This window comes from Schistocerca serialis, chromosome 4 (assembly GCF_023864345.2).
Source record: "Schistocerca serialis cubense isolate TAMUIC-IGC-003099 chromosome 4, iqSchSeri2.2, whole genome shotgun sequence".
Classification (NCBI taxonomy): domain Eukaryota; kingdom Metazoa; phylum Arthropoda; class Insecta; order Orthoptera; family Acrididae; genus Schistocerca; species Schistocerca serialis.
Genome location: NC_064641.1, coordinates 720,070,661 through 720,083,990, shown reverse-complemented (window position 1 = coordinate 720,083,990; position 13,330 = coordinate 720,070,661). Strand labels below are relative to the sequence as shown.

General features: G+C 42.7%; 1 protein-coding gene across 1 annotated transcript in view; it reads left to right on the top strand.

Moving 5' to 3' along the window:
- The window catches only part of LOC126474725 (homeobox protein MSX-3-like), a 124,751-nt gene extending 119,354 nt beyond the window's left edge, over positions 1-5,397 (top strand). The window contains exon 3 of the mRNA XM_050102205.1: positions 5,101-5,397. Within this exon, the coding sequence (XP_049958162.1) occupies positions 5,101-5,397 (297 nt within the window). The remainder of the gene's footprint in view (positions 1-5,100) is intronic.
- Positions 5,398-13,330: the final 7,933 nt, after the last annotated feature.

The following is a 13,330-nucleotide window of genomic DNA, read 5'->3' as shown; positions in this document are numbered from 1 at the left end:
TCAGTCTGGAACCACGCGACCACTACGGTCGCAGGTTCGAATTTTGCCTCGGGCATGGATGTGTGTGATGTCCTTAGATTAGTTAGGTTTAAGTAGTTCTAAGTTCTAGGGGACTGATGACCTCAGATGTTAAGTCCCATAGTGCTCAGAGCCATTTGAACCGCTTGAGTTGAAACTGTATGCTAGTAAATCATTCCATGATAGGCAAAAAATATGATCACGATCACTGTCTCTGCAGATGGAACAACTTTCGCTTTTTCTAATGATGGAGAACCTGGCGATTCTCACACTACACTGGCTTCATTCAGGATCATAATGTCTCTTTATTGCTGATAATAGATTCTAGGTACGCATCCCATCCGCACTATACTGGGGAATGTTGACTTCTGTGCTTCAGTAACTGTTCCAAATAGCTGCCGATGTTTTCTATGGCATCAAGATCGAATGCTTTACAATGCCATTCCAGTAGCGATAGGATATGCGAGTATTCGTCAAACCGAGAACACATGTGTACTGCCCTGTGAATATATCTGTTGTCGTCTCGGATAAGAGTAGAGTCCATTGTGAAGACGAAAAGGAAGGGCAATGCTTCAACACAGAGGATGTTGAAATAATCACCCTGGATCATTAATCAAATACAGTTGATGTTCCTGAGACATATTGAGTGTCACCTTTATCTACGGTAATGATGCAGGCTGAAGCAATCAATTAAAATTTGTAGAAGCACGAGGATTCGAACCCAGTCCTGCTGTTTGTTGGTCATAAACGCTAACCACTGTGCCGCACTGGCTGTGTGCCTACCACTGCTGCACAGATGATCCTAGTATATTTCCCTTCCCGATAAAAATTCCAATTCACGCCTCAGCCCGCTGATGTTCCCCTTCTAAATTCGGATCAGTACTGCAGAAGCTCTCCAATATTGGAATAGCACCTTAACAGTCGGCGAAGCGGGCATAATCCTGTCTGTACCTCAAGTGTAGCTATAGTTAATATATTACAAGCATGATTAACCACATTTCACCCATTGGGGAACAGTAATGGGCTGAGGCGTGAGTTGGAATTTGTATTGATGAGGGAGTCTTACAAGGGTAAGTATGGTAGCTGCAGCGCCAGTGCGGCGCAGCGGTTGGTGTATCTGCCCAGCAATTAGGAGACCTGTGTGCGAATTCTGGACCTGGTATAAATTTTAACTCATTGCTTCAGCCTGCATGAACTGCGCCACTGCCTTCAGTTCCCTTCGGAAATGTTCGCTCGAAAACTGGTGAGATGGACCTGCACTCGCGGACAGTAGCAATTCCTACAGGGTTTGAAAATGTTTCTTGTTATTGGCACAGTCGTCTCAGGGTCCTTTCGGTAAGGATCCTCTTACGATCACTGTTCTTACCCCTTGTTAGACGGCAGGGAGTAGAATATCATTCCTTGCAGACACGCTGGGCACAGATAAACTGAACAACTTTATTCACGGTGTGCTCATGAGCACATCCAAACACGAGAATTCCTTTCTGCCATTAGATCATGCCTCCACGTCGACAGGTCTTAATATACTAATTCCGTGCAAGTGTTAGGTAGTTAGTTAGTTACTTACATGTCCCATAGCTCATTTGAACTATTCTTTTATCGAAATGATGTGGAGCGAGTCAGTTTACAGGATATGTATGCACGGTTGGTGTTAACATTATCGAACACATTATTATTTTTAGTCCCATTCATGCAGCTACTCTTTTTTTATGTAAAACTTCGTCAATGGGGAATGATTTTAAATTAGATTTAAAACTTACTTCGCGACTTGTCAGACATTTTATGTTATTGGGCAAATAATCAAAAATTCTTGTTACTGCGTAGTGAACTCCTTTATGAGCGTCAGACCGCTTTAACAATGAGTAACAAAGGTCATTTTTCATTAGCATGTGTTGTGATGGCGCAGTACCTTAAAAGATACCTACATGATGTCCATGGATGAACACTGCATATCATTCTTACCGCTTGCTTTTGTGTAATCGATATTTTCTTTCTAAGTGATGAGTTACCGCAAAATTTATTGTGTAAGACATTACTGAGTGGAAATTTGTAAAATATATCAGGAGAATGATACTTTTCTTTCCAAGATTAGCAATGGAACAAACGTGCTTGAACATAACTCTTTGACAAGCTTATTAATATGCTTCTTCCAGGTCAAGTTTCGTGAATATGTACACCAAAACATTTGGATCACTCTGTCTTATTTACCCATGCTCATGTTCTGCTTCAGTTGTTGATATGACTCAAGTTGTTATACAGAAATGAATGTAATGTGTCTGCAAAAGGTACAAATTTTGGTAGTTGAATATTAAGTGGAAGGTCATTCACATATACAAGGAATAGGAATGAACCCAAGGTTGAACCCTGTGGGACTCCCTTTATGAGATTTCTTCTCCAATGACTAAAATTTTCTTTCTTTCGATCATTGTCTGAATTATTCAGCACAAGCTTTTGCATTCTGTTCATCAAGTGTGATTCAAAGCAGCCGTGCACAAAGCCACCAGTTCAATAAGACTTGAGTTTGTCTGAGAGAGTAGCATGATCCACACAATCAAACCCCTTGGAAGAAAATACCAACAGCCGATATGTTATTGTTTAACCCTTGTAGTATTTGAAGAGTGAATGTATAAATAGCACTCTCGGTTGAGAAACCCTTCTAGAATCCAAACTGTCATATGCTAAGTAAATTATTTCCATTTAAGCGTGCGACTGCTCCTGAGTACATTACTTTTACGAATATTTTCGAAAAAGATGTCAGGAACGAAACTGGACGATAATTTTCTTGCTACTTCAGTTAAACCCATATTTTCTGCTACGTTTAGCAAGTGATTCCTAAAAGTACTTGTAACTTATGAATTATAGGTTACAACATTGAAACTTAGTTCAATTGTTACGGGCTCTTGTACACTGACTGGCTGCCCTGTCTCCCGTTTCACGATCTCCCATATAGGTTTCATAAAATTAATCGCATTAATTATTTCTGTGCATACTTGTGGACACTTTAATGATTTTCCTGCAAGTACTACAGCACTTTTTGTAGTATGCAAGTAATGTCGGTTCTTCACTTACTCTAGGCTTTACATAAATTCCCCTCTTCCTCTAATATGAGATTTTAAATCCCTTAATTACCCACGGATTACTTTTCTTTAATGGACCCTCTGGATATTCTTTTAGGTAAGCGACATTAAAATATTGACACAAATTTTTGCTGCAGAAGACACTGAATTTAGCATTAGCACCTCTTTCTACATATACCTCAGCCCATACCACCCTTTCAAGCTTACTCATAAAACACTGTGTCCTTTTCTCATTAGCCCACTGACTTACTAATATTTCTCCCCATTTTCCATCAATATTTACATTTATCAAAATTAACATGTTTTACCTTACACACTTTTCGAAAATTTATATAATTTTTTTGATACAAATTCTTTATAAATCTATCTTACTGTTTACTGAAGTGATGAGGAGTCAAGTTAATACTGTTTTAGAAGTGGTCGTTGGTGTGGCTGAAACGTCCCCTTAGAAAAATTATGAATTACTGTGCTGATAAACCTCTTACGTTATTTGATTTTCAAACAGCTGAGCAGAACTGAACGTACTCAGACATTTCTAAAAATGGTTCAAATGTCTCTGAGCACTATGGGACTCAACTGCTGAGGTCATTAGTCCCCTAGAACTTAGAACTAGTTAAACCTAACCAACCTAAGGACATCACAAACATCCATGCCCGAGGCAGGATTCGAACCTGCGACCGTAGCGGTCTTGCGGTTCCAGACTGCAGCGCCTTTAACCGCACGGCCACTTCGGCCGGCTCAGACATTTCTCCCTTTACTTATGCTGATCAACGTTAAACTGACACACAACATTTTTAGCGCAATAATCTCTACAAAACAATGTCCCTGACTAACAATAACCTATACCTTTCATGAATCAATTAGCTGACAAAAATCTTCGTTACTCGAACTACTGCAATACAGCGAGCGTCAATACTGCCAGCTAAATAAAGGATTCTAACTACTGAAGGCACTAACTACTGATATGCATAGTTAGCAAATGAAAGATTTTGATAGAGATCAAAGAATGTATTTACCTTAATAATTTTCAAAAGTCATCATGATATCAAGTATTACAAATTTACTCTTTCTGATGGACACACGTCCAGATCGTCCGCTCTCAAAATTCTACCATCTCTCTCCCCACGTCCACCACTGCTGGCGGCTCACCTCGAACTGCGCAACACTGCGCGCTGTTCACATGCAACTGCCCAACACTACAATAGCAAATATTCCAACAACGCAAACCAGCCACAGGCTTCACACAGCACAGTCAGTGATTTTCATATAGAGCGCTACGTGGCGTTACCAACATAAAAACCTAAACAGCTTACTTGCGTGTTGTACTACTAGAGATTTCTCTTACTCACAATGTGTATCACTTTCCTTCTTCCTTGCTTTCCACACTACCCAGTTTTTGGAGGGCGTTTTCTTGATGGGAGTTGGGGTGTACCGTAACAATACGTGAAACCGTTTGCTTATGACTCGCAAAATATTCAAATGAGTCTAGTGTGTTATACACGACTAAACAGATCGGTTTCTCAGCTCCCCATTGGTATGTAACATGTCTGGCCATTTATTTACGGAGAAGAGGAACCACTAAGAACAAGCTACAGCTGCTCGGCCGCTCTCACAACCGCCTATGTAGTACAGGACTTGAAAACTAAGGCAAGTTGTGAGCAGGCTGTATAGGCCACTGGGTTGATAAAGCTCACTGTTTCGTATGACCCTGCTTCTGCGCTGTAAGGTGCCGTACTGTTTATGTCCGTTAATTGTGCATCATGATCAGTTTGGCACATAGACACCACTACACAACCATGACTTACTTTAGCGGTGGAGCAGCACATAGCCACTTGTTAACAGTTGTAAGGTATTTAAGGATGTCCAGAATCACAATGTTCTCTTTTAAAGGATTGCATAATTTTTCTAACGTGTTAGCAGCAGGGTACAGTAAATTGTGATCTGTTTTTGTAAAAAAAGGCCGTCGACTGTTGCTGATGGAAGCTGCGTGTTTGTCTGCCGGCAGGTGAAGATCTGGTTCCAGAACCGCAGGGCGAAGGCGAAGCGACTGCAGGAGGCGGAGATCGAGAAGCTGCGGCTGTCGGCGCGGCCGCTGCTTCCGCCGTCGTTCGCGCTCTTTGGCCCTCCGCCCCCGCACGCGCCACACGCCCCGTTCTTCGCTGCGGCCGCGATGGCGGCTGCGGCGGCGGCGGCCGGGGCCGGAGGCGGCGCCGGCGGGGGCGTCGCTGGGGGCGGCGCGATGCTGCGGCCGCCGCACGCGCCCGGGCTCGGGGGCGGCATCTTCGGGACGCAGCCGCACTGACACCTGGCGGACGACGCGGGCGGCGGCCCGTTCCTGGTCGACGACGACGACAGCATCGACGGCGAGACGGAGGAAGGCGGCGGCCGCAGCTGCGGCTCCCCGCCAGAGTGACTCGTCCCCAGCGCTGCGCTTCTCGAGACACCCACGCTCGAATTGCGGCTCCTGTGACGTCAGCAGACAGCACAACGAATCGACATGGCTGCAGCCCACCCGGACAGTGTAATATCAGTAGCAGACCAGTGCAGACGGGAGCTGTCCAGCTGTACATGTGTCTTACAAAGAAGTTACCGGAAACGCTGTGAAACTGCGAGGGATCTGTCTGGAATAACGAACCTTCAATGGTGCTCTTCGTAGATGCCAAAATCTGTAGAAGATCCGACTGCGATATTTATACGCTCTATCCCCCCTTCGCTATCCTGACCGACAGTTACGTCACAGATGCCAATAAATCTCCACAAAAACACTGCAACAAAATTTACGAGTGCTTAAGGAACTCTTAACTGGTTAACTAACGAGACTTCCCTCGACACGCAAAAAACGTTTAACTCTGACATCAGTGGACGTTCATGAAGGTTCCCGGAAACCAATGAGCAACGTAGGTTATTTAACCAGTTTTATCACTGTACTATTTTCGAGTCATCCTCCCTTTCCACGTACTGAACTGAAATTCGAAGAACGTGTGTTTCTTTGTTACATTCCAGGACGTTATTCCTCAACATATTTTGTCTGCAGTCCGCAGACGCCGTGATCTCAGAGTGCAACAAGCTCAGAACTGTTCCTTTACAGTACTTAGTTACGTGCGTGTGAAACACAGACCATCTGCTTGATGCAATTAGGCTGTTCTCAGGTGAAAGACGGTGACTCCAAATGCGACATCAAATCGGAGAACGAAGTGGTTACATAGACGTTACGAGACAGACTCTTAAAGGAGCAAAAATCGTAATTAGAACGAACATGAAATACCTGATTGCAAGGCTGTTGTTCTGTTAACACTATCCGCTGCCGAGTGAGATGGCGTCGAGACTGGACTGTGTTTTCTTATTTTAGCAAATGACCATTTGGAGAACCGAACTCAATGAACGGGCATTTGCGTGAAAGGTACGTTCTTGAAAAGGAGTGAAGCGTTGAAGTGAAGTTTAAAGTAAGCAGTATTTTCCTGAAGTTGTCAGTGCAACGTGAGTCTTTGTACCGAAAGAAAAATACATTCTTCGCCACAACAATAAAGAGTATCTGGTTTTGTTAACAAGACGTTTGTTGACCACGTGTGTAGTAATGGGAGCGCAGCAACTATATATGTCTTCGATTCACACTTAGTTGTGGAGCCACATTCTGTGATTACTTTCTCATAACGTAACGTGCCCAAGATGTAACATCATTACAATATCCATTGCTTCATCTACGATGCTTGTTGTTTCAGCAATGTTCATTAAAGCTACCATCGCTTGTGAGGGTGTACAAAAATAACAGTTGCGAAACAGTAGCACTTCTAAAATGAACACTAGTGCACTGCATGTACGAAATGCTTTGAGGTTTCAGGGACATTACGAATGCCTACTTCAATTGATAATATTCAAAATTTATCATCACGTTGTAGCTCAAAGAAATAGATTGTATTCCGTGATCTGTTCTATCCTCTCCCGACAGAGAGGAAATGATAAAAAAATCATGAAATTCTGTTTTAGTTGTAAGAGAAATTTTTTGTCGTAATACTGAGATGTTTAAAATTACTCTCATCTGAATCCTGCAGCCGATCATCCTTCACGGTTAAGTTCGTTCCTTGTAAGGTGCAATTTTCTCCAACAGTTCAAAAAGTATAAACAAAAGCTGATTTTTAAATAACGTCTTACACCTACGATAAAGAGCTGCAAAGTTTTTAATAAAAGCAATAAGACCTTGTCTTCTTGTTTCAGGGATTTTAAAATTTCCTAAACGGTGCTGTTTCACAATTACCAACGGAACATCTCTTGTCGATAATGAAGTAAACAAAGAATCCATGAACGCTCTGAAAGAAAAGAAAACATAAAATAGTATCCGTGCGTCGTCTCTTCTGTTATTTGCTCAAATCGTACCAAAAGGAACTGTGGTTAAAAGCGTGCCAGATCCGTTATTTTTCTTATTGGCTGTTCTCCTTTTTTCTGTCTTTCTCTTTTCCAACCTGTGAAGAATTTCAAGCCTTCATTTCTGTTTCTTAAGTACTGATGATAAGTGAGACGCAGTAAAAGAATCAAAAACGAATTCGAGTCAGGCATTCTCCGGTTACAAATGCTTTTTTTTCTTCGTATCAAAACGAGTATCTGTTTGATAGCCTTTTTAATTCAAATAAAACCTTATCCACTGAGATTGATATCTTCCAAGGTAAACTACGGTAAACACGTCTTTCGATGGCTGCGTGGCTCTAACAGAATTGCAAAATGCTATTGTGAAAACGTGTGATGTTATTTTAAACGTTTCGAAGAGTCAATTTCAACAACACGCTCGCGATACTTCGCAAGTTACATCTCGGTACACCAGCTTCCCATATAAAGGTTGTCTGAGCTCTACCTCTTCAATGGCTAGCAGTTATGACTAACAAGTAATGTTAAATAATACTTGTCAGCAGAACGCCCTTCGATGCGAAGTTCACATTTCCAATAAGCTGAATGTCAAATCAAACACCTTTCAGCCGTCTAATTTCCAAACTGTGATTTTATTGGGCTACCAATTTCGGAGATTAATTACGCCATCTTCAGGTCCTCTGACCGACGTGTGGGAAGTTTGAGCTGATCGGTTTTGAAAATCGGTGAAATGGGACGCATATGTCCCACGAACCTAACTAGATCCATTCGTACATGTGAACCTAGGATTTTCAAGTTAAAATCTTAATTTTAGGATAAATTTACCGAGGTAGCAATTAGGGACAAGAGTATTACACGTCAGTACGAAAACACATTTATTCTTCTGACAGTGAAAAACACGAAATATCGCACACCAATTCTCAACATAACGCCTGAAAATGGCTTTGACGTACCACACACACATTCTACGAAGCTTTTTGGGGAAATACACCCCATTATGTACAAAGTACGTACAAACTAGCAAAATTATTGAGGTGTGTGTAGTAAAGTTTCAAAACTAGTCTGTGTTATACAAGAAAACGCAATTAGTTACTTCAGGCGTTCTTGGAATGGAACACATGGTAATTCGAACTGATTTTCGTGAAACAAAGGCACTGTGGCACATACAAACACACTCCGCCTCATTTCATCGCTCACAGCCTTCTACATACCCACCCTATGATTCGCATTATTTTTCTTCAAGTTCCGAAAGCATCTCGCTACATGCTAGCAGCATACATACGTGAGACACGAACTTCCCAACGCTCAGAACTGAATGTTACTTTAGTGGGACAAACGTATCCCATCAACCACGAAAGGGCTAGATTTAAAAAATACAGATTACATTTTTTTTTCATATATACGTGTCTTATGCTTCACGGAAATTATCAGATAACAAGTACTTGTGTTTAAAAATCCATCACAGCCAGCAACCGGACCCAGAGGATTATACTACCGCATAGCCACGCAGTTCATCGAAATAATGAACTGGTTTTAGGGTATTACAGACGCCAGGGAAGCGTCAAAATCTATTTTCACGATAATTTTTGAGAGCTGCATCGAAATCCTCTGCGGGATTGATATTCGCATACCACAAATATTACAAAGAATACAAAAATCGGAATGCAGTGTTGTCTCCTGGTCAGTTTCTATCACATCTCTCTGCATTAGGGAAGACACTTCGTGTCCGTGAGTTTCCCAGATGACAGTGTGCAGTGAAATTATCTCTCTGCCACACTATTTCTTTTTAATTATTACTTGTTTTTTGGCTTGGGCAGCAAGTGGCTACAAAAGTGCCATTTTAACAGAATTGAAATTTCCACAGTCGAACAATAAAAAGTTTTCGATGTACTGATTATGTTCTTAATGTAAAATCTAAAGACTCAAAGACGTGCATGTTAATTGGAAAAGTGGCAATTCAACATTCGTGTAATTTTCAGAATAGAACAATGATAGAAGTGTGAAGTACAAAGATAGGTTAGTCATATAAATTTAAAAAAAAACCACAAAATCAGGACCCATGATTCTAGCATGTCGGTTCCAGGGGTGAATAACATCCACAGCAGCTTGTAACTGAGAGCTGGACAACGGTGTCGTTTAAAAAGATAAGTTCTTAAAGCAAAGTAAAAACACAAACACAGACATCCCAGTTTTCGAACCGGTCTGTTTCCCTGGGACAAGATCAGCACAACTTACAGGTCAAAGCTGGATGCTGGCGTCTTTTAAATAGATCGCGAGCAAGGGTGGGAGCAGCCCTCGCAAGCGACTTTGTACAAGACCGCCTGTGAGGCTGAGTGACGTACACGCCAGTATGACGTGGTTCAGATCCACCACAGCCATTGTGTCCTGACCACAGTGTCCAGGGTCGATGATTTTCAACCGGTATAGTTTGGCGGGGTAACACTCCTGTCCCAGCCTGAATGCGGATGAGAGAGGTCATATGACGTCTGCTAAACTTCACAGAGGTGAGCCATGGTCGAGAAGAGACGTTCGGTTGTATAGCCGCCAGGTGATCGCCCTTATAGAGATGGGATACATGTCATTCACAATTCAAGTCGTGATAAGCAGTTTTATGACCGTCGATTTGGAATCTGTAAAGGCGATTGGTGTTCGGCGGAACAGTCCCCAAAGCGAGGCGGTCAACAGTTTCATTACGGAGAATGCCTTGTCCTTTTATCCGAAGTAAGCTGACATCAATACCCAATGTCCGCGCGTCTGTTATGGCCTCTGAGATATGCAAGACATATCCGTCGGTTCTTCTACACTAATTGTGCTCATAGCACGCGCACCTGCGAGCAGCTTTCACATGCCCTTGCAAACTGGTACTAATCCCGTGCCAGTACGAAGCTGCCTTCTTCCTGCGCTGATGGCCATTTCGATCAGCGACTGATTAAGGACACGGGTCCTCTCGCCGTCACCATTATTTATTGCCGGTGTCAATTAAGAGCCAAGCGCGGCGGAGTTCCGAAGCTTCCCGGGAAACTCCGGCGTCGGCTTTTTAAAGCGCCGCTGTTTGATGCCCCGCCACCTGCGGAATCGTACAGCGCATTCCTGCCACTCGGGACGCACGGAGCCCGCTGATTGGTCGCAGCCACTGCTCCGCTGATTAGTTCGCTGAATTTCATTCAATTACGCGACGGCAATTGCGGACCATAATTAGTACAGTGCCGCACGCCCGACCGGAGCCCCGTTGCGATTCACAATGTTTTCATTCGCGACTGATCGTTTTAATTGCACTTGGTCCCATCGGCGAGCCAGTAAATTACGATGAATTCCACTGCAGCCCGATCACCGACAGAGAAAAACTGGCTGTGAGCGAAATGAGCAACAATTTCTAATTACGGGACAGAAACCGCAGTTATCATAGAAAGGCAGGACTCGGTTAAACACTGTCATCCGGTAGCGAAAAACCCCGTCTCTGTTTCAGCTTATTTACACAGAATGGAATGAGTTTTCCGGCGTGCTTCTCGTTATCAGCGTAGTATGATTACTAGAGTTACGCGAAACTAAATAAAAATTTCAATTACTGTTAGTTAACGTAGCTGTTATTAGAGTTCCAGCCCTGGTCGTTTGGTATCGTGGAGAGATACAAATCAGTATAGGCTGGCTGGCTTCTCTCTGGCCTGCATAATCATTTCCAACCAATACTTCAGTATTCTGCAGCTTTTTTTCAGTTATATGCTCCAGCCCTAGAGCAGAGAAGTGGATTCATTAACGATGTCATCTTATTACCAGTTCATCACCAGATGATCTGCTGAAAAAGAAAGAAAATGGGGGATAGTAAAATAACTGGAAACTAAATTACAAATCTAACTACCTTATATACGCAACTATGCGTATGCGTTACAAAATAATAGGAGGGATATTCAATAATTAAAGAGACAAACTGAAGCAGGAAAAAACTGATTTCTTTCTAAAAAAAAAAAAGGCATTTTTACTACTTCTCAACGTAATCCCCGCTAGTATTAATACAATGGTCCCAACGACTAACTAGTTTTTGTGTACCTGAGGCGAATAAGTCTTTGTCTTATTGTCTGAGACACTTTACCCTAAATTCCTTGACCACCTCGTTGTCGCTTAAATTCTTTCTAAGTAATGCCTCCTTGAATGGACCATACAATCCAAAATCCCAGAGAGCCGAATCTGAACGTTAGGGAGGATGAGCTGTTATCTCCAAACCCATCTTTCAGCGGTATCTTGCGTCAGCTGGACGTTGTGAGGGCAAGAATTGTCATGTAGCAGTATCATGGATTTTCTGAGATCTTTGACGTTTTTTCTTTCATTACTGGAGTTACTTTTTTCATCAGCGTGTCTGAGTAGTAGCCACTGTTTATTGTACGGTGATCTTCCAAATACTCGCAAACGATGACACCTTAGGCGATCCAAAAGAAGGTCAGCATGACTTTTCCGGCCGATGCTCGCGTTGTGAATTTCTCTCAGACTCATTCCATGTAGGCTTTCACGGCCGGCGTCTTTATCAGTAAACACTTCCGGGCTAAGTTGCCGTGGTCGATCTGTAGAACTTCTCCGTGACGTTTCGTTCTCAACTACGGAGAACATCTTCCGAGGTGAGTCGACGACTGGCTGCTAGGAGCTGGGGCCGCCGCTTATATAGAGATCGTAGGGGGCGCCACCACACGTTGCATCAATCACGTGACAATCGATTGCCTGCAATCGAGAGAACAGACGATAGCCAGAGATAGCTGCACATTGACGCCACGTGACGTGTGGTGGCGCCCCCTACGATCTCTATATAAGCGGCGGCCCCAGCTCCTAGCAGCCAGTCGTCGACTCACCTCAGAAATTTGTTCTCCGTAGTTGAGAACGAAACGTCAGGGAGAAGAAGTTCTACAGATCGACCACGCCAACTTAGCCCGGAAGTGTTTACTGATAAATTCTCTCAGACTGTTGAGTTGGTTTGCTTCCATTATGTCCTTTATCTTTTGGACTCTGAACGAAATGATGCATCCAAGTTCGATCAGACGTTAAAACTTTGTTTAGAAAATTACCACCTTCTCCTCCACAGCGGTCTTTCAACTCTGTACACACACTTATTTCCTTGTGTTGTTGCGTTAACTCTCCTGGGACCCACCTCACAATTGTTTTGCTGTGCTTGAGCTTGTTACTGATAACGCTGTGAACTGTGCCAGCACATACTGCAACTGTTTCTGCTATATATTCAACCATAACAAGTCGTCCGTCACGAATAATGTCTTCAGTGTCTTTCAGGAGAAGGGGTTGACACTTCAACCATTCGGTCAGGACGTTGCTAACCTCCCTGATGTTCGACCGTTTTTGAACTATTCCACCCATTTATAACAATTTCCGCAAATTCGCGCAAATTTCACTGGACTATAAAATAATTCGAGGAAAGATCTTAGCCAGTTTCAGAGAGCGAAAAACGGATCACTGAATGTTGTTCAGTTAATGTGGATACATAAGCGGGCACGCCACCGTTAAATGCGTTATTGAGATAATAAAAAAATTATCCGTCATCTGCTCTCAGCTTATCCCAGTGGTACCAACTTAAAGTCAGGAAAGTGCAAAGCTCCTCCTACAAATTGTTTCACTTCTACATCAATTTGTCTCTTTAATTGTTGAATGTCCGTCGTATGTCGACTAACAGCCACCAAGCCTATATAGTTGACGAGTCACTATATAACGTATTCGTTCCTATGGATGTGTGGAGAAAGTAGTTTAATTTGTAATTTACTTTCCAATTACATTACTAGCCGCCTTTTTCTTTCTTGTTATGTTCAAAATGGTTCAAATGGCTCTGAGCACTATAGGACGTAACATTTGAGGTCATCAGTCCCCTAGAACTCAGAACTACTTAAACC